This window comes from Papaver somniferum, unplaced genomic scaffold, assembly GCF_003573695.1.
Source record: "Papaver somniferum cultivar HN1 unplaced genomic scaffold, ASM357369v1 unplaced-scaffold_57, whole genome shotgun sequence".
In the NCBI taxonomy this organism is placed as follows: domain Eukaryota; kingdom Viridiplantae; phylum Streptophyta; class Magnoliopsida; order Ranunculales; family Papaveraceae; genus Papaver; species Papaver somniferum.
Genome location: NW_020648415.1, coordinates 1,992,619 through 2,007,965, shown reverse-complemented (window position 1 = coordinate 2,007,965; position 15,347 = coordinate 1,992,619). Strand labels below are relative to the sequence as shown.

At 39.0% G+C, this 15,347-nt stretch overlaps 1 protein-coding gene and 2 non-coding genes across 3 annotated transcripts; all 3 read right to left on the bottom strand.

The window, feature by feature from the left end:
- Nucleotides 1-569: 569 nt before the first annotated feature.
- LOC113343398 lies at nucleotides 570-654 on the bottom strand. The gene has a single exon (XR_003357228.1). It is a non-coding gene; the product is annotated as a small nucleolar RNA snoR118 (small nucleolar RNA).
- Nucleotides 655-1,343: 689 nt separating this feature from the next.
- LOC113343399 lies at nucleotides 1,344-1,428 on the bottom strand. Its single transcript, XR_003357229.1, has one exon. It is a non-coding gene; the product is annotated as a small nucleolar RNA snoR118 (small nucleolar RNA).
- Nucleotides 1,429-2,844: 1,416 nt separating this feature from the next.
- LOC113343243 (FBD-associated F-box protein At4g13985-like) lies at nucleotides 2,845-5,342 on the bottom strand. Its single transcript, XM_026587495.1, has 3 exons — nucleotides 4,002-5,342; nucleotides 3,730-3,889; nucleotides 2,845-3,521 (listed from the first exon to the last, which is right to left on the bottom strand). The coding sequence occupies exons 1-2, from the start codon at nucleotides 4,965-4,967 to the stop codon at nucleotides 3,740-3,742; spliced, it is 1,116 nt and encodes a 371-aa protein (XP_026443280.1). The 5' UTR covers nucleotides 4,968-5,342; the 3' UTR covers nucleotides 2,845-3,521; nucleotides 3,730-3,739.
- Nucleotides 5,343-15,347: the final 10,005 nt, after the last annotated feature.

Here is a 15,347-nt window from a genome sequence, read left to right as displayed (position 1 = left end):
CATTTCATGGTCGGGTCACGGGTGGTATGATCAAGTCCTTGGTCTGTATGGAATGGAAAGCCTTGTACTAGGAGGGCATGAGTCACGCAAGTCTTGTACTATAAACACGTCCATGGAGAAAGGTTATATTATTAGTCATCCAAAACGGGTCATGCTACGATCGTATTAAAGGCCATCGCCGATATGAACACCAATGTTAAAGGAATAGCCGACACTGGACTCCTAGACATTCCTAGAGTCTTTGTTCGACCACCGGAGGAACCTGCTGAAGAGGATAACTTACTGCTAATTGATAAAGAGTAAAAACTCCGAGTGATAGATTAGGAAGAGATGCAGAATCGAAGAAAGGAGAATTAAATGAAACTCGACCTGCATCATTCACCAGAAAAGCCAGTGTCTTGGGGTTTCTTTCAGATAACCTCAAACATAACCAAACTGTAACACAGAATTACAGAGACAGAGAAGAAATTCCCTAATTCCAGATCTGAACTTTTTTTTTTTTGACTCATCAAAGTACAAATATTTTCTCTACGAAAATTATTAAATTTATTAAAACTAGTTATGGTTAAGTATCAGAACTGGCTTTCTAGGCCGCATATCGATCAGTTAGCGCAGAATTTCTGCTCAGAGCCCAGTGCAAACTTCATCATATACTCAACCCAACTAACTAATCACAAATTTGAATCAAACCTAGCCGAATCAGAACACACGACCACAAAGACATTGAACAGGTCAAAACAATCCTGCTACACTAACCTGGACTGGACTTTCAGTTTGTCCGTGAAACATGAAAGGAACCCATAGTTAAAAAACCAGACCTTGCTAATCCTAAGGAGGAGGAAATTGACCTCCCCCACCCCCCCAAGACTAACAGGGGCTGGATGTTACACCGTGAGTCCCTTCCCTATCTCACTTAAGATAAACCGTGGTTGGATATCATTTTCCTCAATAAATATCCAAAATCCAAAGAAAAGAGAGAGACAAGACTTAATAAAAATGCATTCATCACAAATATGAGACGGAATTGATAGACAAACATTCCAAATTATTGTCTTGCTGCTACCAATTGATAAAACTAACCAGTAATAACAACTGCAAAGGAATTCAGACTCAATCAACCAAACGAATCAAGCAACAAAGGATGTCAAAACTTCTTGTTAACTAAACTGTAACACAGACACAGAAGAAATTTCCTAATTCAAAATATAACCTCAAACATAACCACACTGTAACACAGACACAGAAGAAATTTCCTAATTCTGGATCCGAATACAAATTTTTTTTTGACTCGTCAAGATACAAATATTTTCTCTAGGAAAATTATTGAAGCTAGATATGGTTAAGTATCAGAACTGGCTTTCTAGGCCGAATATCAATCAGTTAGCACAGAATTTCTGCTCAGAGCCCAGTGCAAACTTCATTATTTATTCAACCAAACTAACTAATCCTGACCTAGCCAAATAAGAACAAACAAAACCACAAAGACATAGAACAGGTCAAATCAACGAAAAGGTAAAGGGACAAAGGTACCATGGTTTAACCTGACTGGACTTCAGTTTGCCCGTGAAACATGAAAGGAACCCATAGTTAAAAAATCCAGACCTTGCTAATTCTGAGAGGAGGAAATTGACCCCCACCCCTCGAGACTAGCAGGGGCTGGATGTTACACCGTGAGTCCCTCCCCTATCTCACTAGAGAGACACAAAAAAGACCACAAAACTTAACAAAAACGCATTCATCACAATTATGAGATGGAGTTGGTACACAAACATCCCAGATGGTTTTCTTGCTGCTACCAATTAATAAAACTAACCAGTAATAAAAACTGCAACAGAATTCAGACTCAATTAACCCAATGAATCAAGCAACAAATTTAGTACACACCATAGATGTAACAATAGGTTCATATCAAGTGTAATTTTGACTCAAAAACAATGGGAAGATAAAATCAATCAGATATCATAACAAAAGAGGAGAATAGATATCCGAAAAGGTACCTAATATCTTTGAATCACAGATTTAAATACATGATTGCTACAGGGGAGACCAACTTGCACTTCTATGATTCAAAAGATGGCACCTGTTTCATATTCTAATTCTTCTCTTAATCATGAAATCAAAAAGATCAAATCTTATGGTACCCCACTAGAGCCCTCTCTCTTTCCGATCATTGCCAGGAATCACACACAAACAAAGCAACAAATCTGAGAAGTGTAAGAAAATCAAGGTTTTTTTCCTACCAATTGCAAAAGATTGGTCCTCAAATTTAAGTTAGAGAGAGCAGAGAGGCCGTAGAACTACAAAGGGACTACTGAAGCAAGCTTTTATAATCACATTGGTGATGATGATATGAAAAATTAGGGTTTTACAAGATTACTATTTTACCCTTTATAGACTTCTCAGATCGGATGAAGACTGTTTAGTACTTCTCATTTAGGCCCATATGATTTAGGTGGAGTAAATCCAGTCCAATTCCCATGCATGACTTACTAGTGAACAACAAAAACACAAAGAGGCTAAACGACTCTTGACTAGAGCTTGATTTTGTGCAAAATGGATGTTAACATGAATATCTGCAACAAATTAGGATAGGCAATTGCATTCATTGTTCTTGCAATTTAGTACGATGCATACGGGCACGCTAACATCACTAAGAAAGAACAAGCGCAGGTGAAAGCAAATTTTGCATAAAAATAAAATAAAATGTGGCAGTCTAGGTTTGAGCTATTGTAATAAGAGAGTATTTTTGTGCTGTGCTAGAGACACAAGTGAATGCATGATGCACATCTACTCTTCTCAAAGTATGCAATTGAACATTACTAAATGCATTTCATTGCCCAAAAATAAAATAAAAAATAACAGGATTGATAAATGGGAAAACCAGTATTGGCGAGGTGATACCAATCCATATAAAACAACTGGATCAGTGGATTGGTATCCCCCTCCTAATACTGGTATACCCCTTCATAAATTATGATTTAAACAGTCTGGGTTGACACAAGAACAAGCAGCCAAAACTTGAATTAGTAGCGAGTACGAGTGCATAATAAATACCGTTGTCATGTGCTATGACCTGTGTGCACTTGCATGACTTCAATTGCTTTAAAAAAAGGCTAATTCTGTCCTTGAGAGCATCACTAGAAGCATCTGTAGTTAGTTAACTCCATTTAAGAACTTTCGTCTGACTACTTTTGGTTGCAGGCTCTAGTAAAGCTCCCATCGTCACCTACTAAGCTTTAATGAAACACCAGCTCGATACTTGAAGAAGCTGTAGGAACTGCTCTTAGCTTATCCTTGAATTGCTTAACTTGTTCCACTCTATCAGGTGAGCCAACACCAGAACGAATAAATAGATCAACTTTCTTCAAAACCATCGCATTTTTTAACAAAAAACTCAGAATTTTGAGCTCAGCATCACATCCTACCACTTCTTCAATCTGGACAGACTTGAGATGAGACAACATTCCTGGCAATGACAATCCTGCTTCCTCCTGGTTATCTCCAACGTCGGCTAAATTTGACTACATCCAAACAATCACAACAACTGATCGGTCACTTAGTGACAAATATTATAGTACAAAATAAAATAAAGAAAAACACTTGGATTTTCCAACATTAGTGTACAACAACAAATGTCGCCTGATGAGATAGATGAAAAACTTAGATGTAGAATTGTTGGGGTGACATTGCAGGGCAAATAATGAAACGGAGAACTTGGTTAAACGTTACCTCCTTCGATTCAAATTTCAACTACATTAGGAGAAATACTGAGTAAGAATGCTATAGACCGCAAGCAACCTCTTGCAGGCCACATTTCCAGCGTCAAATATTGTAGATTACGTAAGCGAGGTGGTTGACAGTCTGATAAGTCAGGAACTCGTGAGAGAACCTTGAGAAACAAAAGAAAATTTCTTAATCACTTAAACTATTTAAAATATATTTAATCACTTCTGCATATATGTAAAGATGTCTGATTCAAGGAAGAGAGGAAGCACCTATACCTCAAGCAATACAGATGATAATTTCATTGCTTTCACCATATTAACCGCTCCAAGAAATTGCATCATACGTTTAGCATACACTTCTTTTTTCTCTGAAGTGAGACTTGAATATGCTTCTGTATCCCCATCTTCTTCTGGTTTCCAGCGTAAAACTAACTCGGATAGAGAAGAACAGTTTTCTAAAGAAAAATCTTGTATCAAGAAAGATGTCCAATTGAAGATTTTCAAATTTGGAGCACATAACTTGATACTGTGATCCATTTTATCAATTAGCCAACAACTGTACGTAAACTTCTTAAGGCTGACAGAATCAATAATCGAATTCCTCCGATCATTAATTTGCATAACGCAATCAACTATCTCTAAAGTTTCAAGAACTGGACAACTAGATAAGAGTCCATCAAATAATTCTTCTTTGGAGACTGATAATCCATATAAAATTAGTACTTTAAGCTGAGGTAAATTCATTGATCTTGGTAGAATGACATCTGCAAAGGCATCACTTGACACTTTCATTACCAGCTTTCTCAGTGACTTACAACTCAGGAGTCGTCGAGGAATTTCATATGGCGAATAAAGCAATTCATCGATTACTATATTTATTTCCTGAACATTATGCTTGACTGCATTTAGGCTCCATCTATTAACATTCATTATCATCGTATTATCAAATGCAGAGTCCTCCCAACCCACATCCACACTAAACTTCTGAATATTGGTGTCATCACGATATAGGAATACCATGTAAACAAAATCAATAAACTTCTCAGCTTTCTCATGGGAAAACGAATTCCTATTAAAATACAGAAAGGGTAGAGATTTCCAAATATCAATCCACCTCTTCGACAAAACACTGGTCTGAACTGCATATTTAGTATCAATGAAAGACAGGATTTGGTGAATTAAGGAATCAGGTAACCTACTGATTCTATCTTCCCCATATGGTGAATTTCTTGTTTCTTCCATTTTTCTAAAAAACCCTAGACTTTGTTGTTCAAGACCCCAATCTACAATTTGCAATGAATCAATCTGAGCAGAACCCTGAATTAGAAGATGAAATAGAAAACAGAAGGTACCTTTGAGTGTAGAAATGGCTGATCTTCAAGTGTAATGCTTAAACCCTAAAACTCCGATTTGAAGCCTTCAAGTGGAAATGTGAAAAACCCCAAAAGTATAATTTCGCCAATCAATACTAAAGAGAAATGCCATGGAATCGGCAAAGCTTTATGGTCCGATTAAGGAGCTGATTCCTGATAAAGATGAAAATGATTTACCTGTCTACAGAAATGTTCCGGACTAAACGAAGCACTAGCTTCAAGTTGTGAAGTCAATGATAGTTCAATCGAGAACACTCATGGACCAAACAAGGGAGTCCAGATGTGGACCATACATCAAGCGGTTCATGGTATTTAGAAAAGGACCGATTGCTCTCCCTCTAAGATGGGCTCACTATTCCTAATTCTAAGGTTTGGATTGTTGAACTCTATTTCTTGCTCCACCGTAAGTCATGTCCAAGTTAATAATATCTTTAATGGATTCAAGCTTATAGTTTCAATGGTTTTTCATTGAATCCAATAAAGAGGAAGTAATCGCGTAAAATTTTGACTTGACAAATTTTTGGGTTTGCATATTATCGTAGGAATTGTCATTGCAGGTGGGAAGGGAATGTGCACCCTGTGTTGAGTGGTGTACAAAGTCACACTCGATATTCTTGGATGCATGAGTGAATTAAGAAACAAATCTACTTAAATATCTTGTAATCTAGATTAAAAAAGTTCATCAGAGGATAATCATTCTCATTTTGTGACTATTTTTAAGTGGGATTTTTTAAAGCAGCACAAGCATCTCATGCCAAACTGCGCTACAATCATTTGTTCCTATATGGCTTTGCCTTATGGCCCATGCATAACCTAGAAAAACCTGGGAATCATCTGCATCACTTGCAGAGATTCAATGTTTGGAAGGATGAAACTGTGCCTTTTGGGGAGTATGTTGATAAAGCTTGCAAAAATAGTGAAATTGAGACAATTCCTTGGTATGGGTTCCTGGACTGGTATGATGGTGTTGTTAGTAGTTGCGACGTTCTGGATCAGAAAATAAAAGTGACACTACTTTGCCAACTGCTCAGGTTCAGATTGCTATGCCTGTGGGTGACGCTGCTTCTGCAGTTGTTACTGAAAACCTGGCAGACATGATTGCAAGAACTTATTGTCAGTAATGGGAGATTTTCCCTTTCTTCCAATCTTCCTTGGAGTGCAATAGCCAATGTTAGGCATGGTCACGTTTTGTTTAGTTCTTTCATGTGTTGTCATTATGTGTCAATTCCTTCTGAAACTCCAAAACTCATAGCCTACCCCAACTTGTACAAAACTTCTGAATCGGAACTTAATTGGGTTTTCTTTCAATTCAAATTGCATCAGCGTCTTGGTGTTTCTCTCAGTTGTTGATACATGGCATTCCTGAAATCGTTATGGATGATATGATAAACGTGTTGCTTACTCAAGAGAGTTCACTAGAAAAGTGAAGTACGATATTGGTTTTGATTGGTTTAAACAAAGTTGGCTAAATGGGAAGACACTTTCATCTGTCTCGAAAATTACCAGACATATGCAGGGACGACACCATATCCTACTACTATCCCCTGAAATAAAACACATATAAATTGCAATTTTGGCTTGTACTTGCATATAATTCTAAAGTATATGGAACATGTTTGTAAACTGGGAGATACTCTTACCGAATTACTTTCATAAGCTCTTGGGCACAAAAAGGATCATCTTCCACTATTATCTTCAATCATCTTTCCCAGATTCTGATACCATTTGAACAAGATCAATCTTACAAAGAGTTTGAACAAATGAACACATGAAATATATGATTTTATCAATTCATATATATATTTGAACCTAAGTGGGATGTTTGTGGTGTTTTAATAAATCTGGTTTTATTGTATTTGTTTCAGCACTAGAAAAGGGAAAAAACGGACTACTCCCTCCATCCTATCATAAAGGTGGAATTTAGAAATTTTGTAGTCCCAAATTAGATAAGCGGAGGCATACTTTTTTTATATGTACCATTATTTATAATACATGGGTTTCATGGGAAATAAGTTAGTGGTTTCTGTCTGGGTCACATCCCTGTTATCAATTCCAGCAATCGATCGTACCACCACTAGTGCACTAGAATTCATCACAAATTTGCGGTTAAACGTGCTTGGGTGAGAGTAGTATTAAGATGGATGACCTCTTGGGAAGTCCTGTGTTGATTTCCTTTAAAGGAAGACAAAAGAGATGGTATTTATGAATTATTCGTTACGGCACTGAAATGCGAACGTCTCGCTAATTACTCAAATACCAAACACGGTACGCGTCTAATATAGACATTCTGAATAATCCGCGTATTATTCTCCTTTGTGAATTGTTCGTTGGTAGGAAATGAACATGTGGTAATGAGAATTGTTAAGGATTTAAAGTTTTAAAAAATTTAGATGTGGGTGAGTATTGGACTCATGACCTCGTAGTATGGATACAACACCCCAACAATTGGGTTATGCGATGATTGCTGATCTTATTTCATATATTATTTTCTTATATTTTATTCGTTAATGGAACTGTTTGATCATTAAATCAAACAGTAATATAGATATATAATAAGTGGTGTACTATTGTTAGAGTCACCAACTTAAGCTAACACATGCGGCATACATGAGGACACAGACTATATAATACAAAAAAATTGTAAGCAAAGGAAAGTGAGAGAAATTTTATTACTCTTCTTTATGCTTCTTAATACACACCCGTACAAGGAGCCCATTAGGGGTATTTATAGAGGAGCTAGCATGACAGAACGATGCTTACAAAAACACCTGTCATTGACGTGTCTAATTTCTTAGAGCTTAAGCATTTAGAGTTTAAATAATACATCTTTATCCAAACTAGAGGAGGTGGAGAATTAACGGGACACTTCTCGATTTTCCTTAGGCGGTAAAATGGTGGGCCATCTCTTAACTCATGCTTACGTAACACTCCCCCTTGAACCACCATTCTTAAGAACATTGCCTCACTAAAACCTTGCCGGTAAAACCCAGTGGGACAAAATCCGGACAAAGGAAAAAGAGTACAACAAAAAATCTTAGAACGGTGTTGGACACGTGTATGCTGCCTCGTTAAAACCTTGACAAGGAAAAACCGAGTGGGACAAAACCTTGGCGAAGGAAAAAGAGTACAATGTGTTATAGTCCAAAGCTCCCCCTGAACAAAACCTTTGTTAATTTGTCTGCTTGTACATGTGGCGCATTCTGATTCCATATACCAACTTCCGAAAAACTTTAGTCGGTAGAGACTTGGTGAATAGATCAGCATAATTCTCACAAGATTGTATCTTCTGGATATCAATCTCCTTATTTTTCTGGAGGTGGTGAGAATAAAATAACTTCGGTGAAATGTGCTTTACTCTATCACCCTTGATATAGCCTTCTTTCATTTGTGCTATGCACGCCGAGTTGTCTTCACAAATTGTCGTTGGCACAGTAGTTATGGAAGTCAGACCGCAAGAGCTTCTGATGTGTTCGATTAATGACCGTAACCATACACATTCTCTACTTGTTTCATGGAGAGCAATTATCTCGGAGTGATTCGAGGAAGTAGCTGGGATGCTCGGCTTACAGGAACGCCATGAGATTGCAGTACCGCCGACGGTAAAAACGTACCCTGTCTGAGAGATTCCTTTGTGCGGATCTGATAGATATCCAGCATCCGTATATCCTGTTATCTGTGGATAGTCTAAAGAATCTTTCGAGTAGAATAAACCCATGTCAGTAGTACCACGAAGGTAACGGAAAATATGTTTTACCCCTGTCCAATGTCTTTTTGTTGGCGCAGAACTATACCTGGCTAATAAATTTACTGCAAAAGAAATATCGGGCCTGGTACATTGAGATAAATATAATGAAGCCCCAATTGCACTTAAGTTTGGTACTTCCGGACCAAGAAGTGCTTCATCCTCCTCTTTAGGACGAAATGGATCTCTTTTGGGATCAAGGGATCTTACAACCATTGGGGTGCTAAGCGGATATGTTTCATTCATTTTTTCAAGATTTTCTCTGTGTAAGTGGATTGATGAACAAGAATTCCGCTTTCATAATGCTCAAGTTGTAGGCCAAGACAAAATTTTGTTTTACCGAGATCTTTCATCTCGAACTCCTTCTTTAAGCATTCAATTGCTTTGGAGATTTCACCAGGAGTTCCAATTAAATTGATGTCATCTACATATACAGCTATTATTGCAATTCCAGATTCTGTGTTTTTAATAAATACACATGGGCAAATAGGATTGTTTACATATCCCTCTTTTATTAGGTATTCACTGAGGCGATTATACCACATTCGCCCGGATTGTTTCAATCCATATAGAGCTCTATTTAATTTTAGTGAATACATATGACGTGGTTTCCCTTCAGGTAATTTGAATCCTTCCGGAAGTTTCATATAAATATATGTATCTAGCTTGCCATATAGATACACAGTGACCACGTCCATTAGATGCATGTCAAACCTTCCAGAGACTGCCAGACTAATTAAATATCGAAAGGTAATTGCATCGATAACAGGGGAGTATGTCTCTTCATAGTCAATCCCAGGTTTCTATAGGAAACCCTTTGCCACTAGTCGTGCTTTATAGCGAACGACTTTATTGCTCTCATTACGCTTTCTTACAAACACCCATTTGTAATCTACATGATTCACATTTTCTGGTGTCTGTATTGGGCGCCCAAAAATGTTGCGTTTAGAGAGAGATTCCAATTCATCTTGGATTGCCACTTTCCATTTAGGCCAGTCGTCTCTTTGTCGACATTCTTCTATAGAGTGTGGTTCAATATCATCATTATCTGTGGCGATTTCAGTAGATACTGAGAATGAAAATATATCGTCGACAATTATTGTATTACGATCCCACACTTCTCTGTCGCATGCATAATTTATGGAAATTTCCTCATTCACAGGTACATGTGTCTCAGTGGAGACTTTATTCTCCTCAGGAGGTTCATCAGAGAAAGTGGATCGTTCTTTGATTGTCTCTTCAGGAGCATGATGAGTGCCAAATAATGTATATATTTATCCCTTTTTGTTGGCAATTTAACTCATCTTTTATGCATTAATTCTACATTTTATCCCATATTCTGTATTTTCATTGTTTTCAAGAATAAATATTTTTATTAATTAATTTTGCATTTTTAGGTAATAAATAAAGATTGGATGAGTTGCGGAGCAAGAAGAGCATAAAAGTAGTGAAAAGCCGGGAGAAATCACGCAAGGAAGCCGCGAAGAATGGTGCGCACAACCTCATTTTCTACACACAAAAACGCCTCCGTTCTCAGCCATCAGATCAGTTCTCAGAAGCATCCGACGGTCGCTCCTTCATAGAGCATCAAAATCTGAAGTCTCTGCCAAGCACCACAGCGCTGAAATTCCAAGCCTTCAGATTAGATGGTAGTTGAATCCAACGGTTGCTCCCTTGCTGTTCATCGAAGTTTGATATCTCCGCCCTACACTACAGTACCTAACTCCATCAAGTACCGTTCGTTTCGTTGTATCTCCTCATCCGACGGTCGCTCATCGCCTGCCTCCGCATCACCGTCCGATCTACCTACCAGCTCCACATCACACGACTCAGCGTCGCAGATCATCAAACTCGATACACTCGCCTCACACCCAAGTGCCGAGCACCTACACCCCAAACAAACAGACCCTTCCCCTTTCTCCATCGAACCCATCTCCTCCATCACCCCCCCTCTGCAGAACCACCATACTCCGTACCACCACCATGTCCGTCTCCATCACCACCACCTCACCCCAAATCACTCCACTATTTTCTCCCCAACTCTACTCTACCTAAGCCCATCATCACCATCACGTACCATCTCTTTAGCATCACTAATAACCTCAATTTCTCATCTCTCTGCTCACTGAAACCCTAGGTGAGAAATTGGGGATATAAGTGATGATTAAAGCATCAATTGGAGCATGGGAGGAACGAGAAGAAGCAGGAGAAGAGTGGGTCGACGAGATGGAGCGAGTATCTCATCAACAGTAGGTAAATCAATTTCACCAAACCCTAGTTCTACTGATTTTGGGGGAAAATTGGGGGAAAACCCAAAAATGTGTAATGGGTATAAATTGATGTTATGTGAAGTGTGTGGAGGACACTGTATATCTCTCTGGACTAGCCAGTAGAGAATTGAGCTAAATTTTAATGAACTTCAAATTTCAGTGCTTATCAGTGAACAATTGAGTATTGCACATGTTTTTAGTTATCTGATATGTTGCTAATTGTGTCTAATTTATATCTTATGATAAATGTATGTTGCTACATCATGGTTAACATGAGCTAATCAGCATCAGGCCAAGGCTCAGTGAAGCCTTGTGCACTGTCATGTGACTAGAAGCTAGGATGGTTCTCCTGTTGCTGTGTTTTGATTGAGCAAATGGGAGATACCAATGCTCATAGAGCCTGTGATTGGCTGTACTGTCAAAAGACAGCCAATGCTAGGGGTAGACTAGTGAGCAATTTGGTGTTCTTCCATTTCTAGATGTATGCTTAGGAACAAACATAACCTAGAAACATGTCATTTGATTAGGACACAAGGTGGATCATAAGCCTTGGCTTACCCACCAATTCCCTTTCAGTCACTTACATTTTCAGTCCTGTGTGTTTGCAATTCAGTTAATTTTTCTTGCCTTTTATTTTCTTTCACTTTGTAGCTACTGTGCACTGAAGTCAGTGCACAAACTCACCTTGCCCTTGGCTTCCAAGCCTTGGTTCTTTGCTGATTTACATTGTCTGTTATCTTTCCCTGATGTGGTTCTTAACTGTTTCTTTATTGCTTTACCTTGCATCTTTGGTTCATGCCATTTACCTTGTTTTGCTCACTGCCTTAGTGCATTGTCACCATTGTTAGCCTAGGAAAACTTCTTATATGCTCCTCTCCCTGTGGACAAACCCCTACTCATCATTTTATTACAAATCTTGGCCTTGTATACTTGCAAGTGTTTTGTGTGCATCTAATTTTCATACCAAGTTTTTGGCGCCGCTGCCGGGGAGCTGGCTGCCATATTTTTGAAGTTTTCAAAGTCTGCTGTTGCCTGAGCTGCTGCCAAGCTGCTGCTGCTGCTATTGCTGCTGCCAAGCTGCTGCTGCTGCTGTTGCTGCTGCCAAGCCTGCTGCTGCTGCTGTTGCTGCTGCCAAGCCTGCTGCCAAGCCAACTGGGCTGCCAACCTCTGCTGCTGGGCTTGTGCAACCTCTGCTGCTGGGCTTTAACCAACTGAGCTGGGCTCAGTAACCTCAACTTCTCTGGGCTTGCAACTTCTGCTCTTGGGCTTCGCTGCTGCTGCTGGGCTTGGACGTGAGCTGCTTAGGACGATCATAAAGCCCAACTGGGCTGTGCAACTAAAAGGGGACTAAAAGCCTATTTTTGGGCTTCCCTCCAAAAAACCAAGTAAGCCTAACCCATGAGTTAACCCACTTGGGCCTCATTTAAATTCAATTTCGGGCTTGTAATAATTAATTTAATTATTTCTTTGGGATTGTAATAATTTTTATTTATTTTCTTTTTCTTTTTTTTTATATTTGGGACTGTAATTATTTTTTTGTTTTCTTTTATTTTTATTTTTTTTTTCTTTTATGGGTTTGTTTTAATTATTATTATTGTTTTTATTTTCTTTTATGAGTTGTGATAATTTATGCTAGGTTTAGTTCAAAATTTTTTTTCTTCAAAGCCCAATTTTAAACCAAAAAACAAAAAAAACAAAATCCCTTGTTAGTCCAACACCCATTCAAAACCAAAATCTTCATAACCCTTGTGGGCCAAATTGTTTCCGATTGCTCTGTCTGACCAACATGTTAGTTAAGGTACCTACTAGGACATGATTGTGACCTACAGAGACCAGACAAACAGACTTGTTAGAATTAACCCAGACGAACCTATCGAAATTCTAAGTTCTGAGGGAGACAGTCCAGATCAACCAGAAACAATGGGAGAACCCCGTACCCTCAAGGATTATATGTACCCAACTAGAGCCAGTCAACCTTCTTGTATTTTGCTACCCGAGGCTAATGGCCATTACGAGCTGAAATCAAGCACAATACAGATGCTTCCTATTTTTAGAGGTGTTGAGAATGAAAACCCGTACCACCACGTGAGAGAATTCGAGGAAATTTGTGGAACTCTGCGATTCACTCAAATGACCGACGAAACCCTGAAGTTAAGGCTTTTTCCTTTCTCTCTGAAAGATAAGGCAAAGGCCTGGCTCTATGCTTTACAGCCTCAATCCATCATGACATGGGATGACCTCACAAAGGAGTTTTTCAAAAAGTTTTTCCCGAACCACAAGACTGCGACAATTCGTCAAAGTCTGAATAGCTTTGTGCAATTAGAAGGTGAAACCTTAGCTAGATACCTGGAGAGATTCAATGAATTATTGCTCCAATGTCCCCATCATGGTTTTGAAAAATGGAGACTTGTGCAAATTTTGTATGAAGGTCTAGATGTGTCCACCCGAACAACGGTTGAGTCGATGTGTAATGGTCTATTCGTAGATAAAACTGCTGACGCGTCTTGGGACTTCTTAATTGAAGTAGCTGAAAAGACGCAACAGTGGGAATCCATCCGTGAAACCAGAAAGACTACATCCGAAGCAAAGGCTTTTAGGATTGAAGCGGATTTTGAGGGTAGAGCAAACATGGCATCAATAGTTAGGAGATTAGAAGAGTTAGAACTACATAAAAATTCAAAACCTTCCACCACTACTCTCCGAGAACATGTCGCTTCATCTGTTTGTGCTGCTTGTAACGACCCCAACCATCAATTCCAAAATTGTCCAGAGTTGCTTGCAGTCCAGGAGTCTAGGCTTGAACAGGCACATGCCATGTTTCAAAAACCAGAGCATAACCCTTATTCACAGACCTACAATCCAGGATGGAGAAACCACCCTAACTTTTCATGGTCAAAAGGACCCACTCAAGGAGGACCATCTCAACCAAATCAGAGCTATCAAAACAATCAGGGATATCAGAACAATCAAGGTTATCAACACCCGAGAAACCCTCAACAACAATCAAACTCTCAACAACAATCATATCCTCAACACAATACCGACAAGAGATTGTCCACCATAGAGGAAATGTTCCAGAGTTTGATGCAAAGTCAGAAAAATCTAGATCAAAAGATGGATCAAATATGTGAGAGAGAAAAGGGTAAACTTCCGAGCCAACCCCAACAAAATCCAAAGAGGATATTTCAAACAGGCACAACATCCTGCACTGAAACCTCACCTGATCAAATCCATGCCATTACCACCCTCCGAAGTGGTAAAGTCATCGAGAACAACGTAGGCGAACCTAATGAGTCTGATACAAATTCCACGTTGTCTCCACAACCCCAGAAAACCAAAGAATCTGAGCAAGTTGGAAAATCTGACAATTCTACTGCTGTGAATGTCCCTTTGCCAACTCATCTTCCTGTTGCTCCATTTCCTCAGAGATTGATCTATCAACAGAAAAGTACCCATTACAATGAGATGTTAGATCTGTTCAAGAGAGTCAACATCAACATTCCTTTTCTTGAAGCAATCAAGCAAATCCCTGCTTATGCCAAATTCCTCAAAGACTTGTTTACTCAAAAGCGCAAGCTCAATGTGCAAAAACGTGCTTTCTTAGCTGAGCAGGTGAGTTCCATCATTCTAAACAAAACTCCACCCAAGTTTAGGGATCCAGAATGTCCAACAATTTCTTGCACTATAGGAGAACACACGGTCAATAAAGCGTTATTAGACCTAGGTGCAAGTGTTAACCTACTGCCATATTCTGTTTATGAGCAGTTAGGTCTTGGGGAGTTGAAACCAACATCTATCACTCTACAACTGGCAGACCGATCTGTCAAGATTCCTCGTGGAGTGGTCGAAGACGTTTTGATCAAGGTTGACAAATTCTATTTTCCCGTAGACTTCATTGTCTTAGACACTCAACCTGTACAAAACCCAGACTGTCACATTCCTGTCATCTTAGGACGTCCTTTCTTGGCTACGTCCAACGCGATCATCAACTGTCGGAATGGAGTGTTAAAACTGTCTTTTGGTAACATGACGGTAGAATTGAATGTGTTCGATATTAGTCAACAACCTGTGAATCTTGATGATGATGATGTGCATGAAGTTAATATGATTGAAGGATTAATGCAAGATTCGTTGACTAACATTCTATCCGTCGACCCCTTTCAAGCATGTATGGAGAACTTTAACCCTGATTCCTATGATGATGCATACTGTAGTGACGTCCTATCTCTGCTCGAAT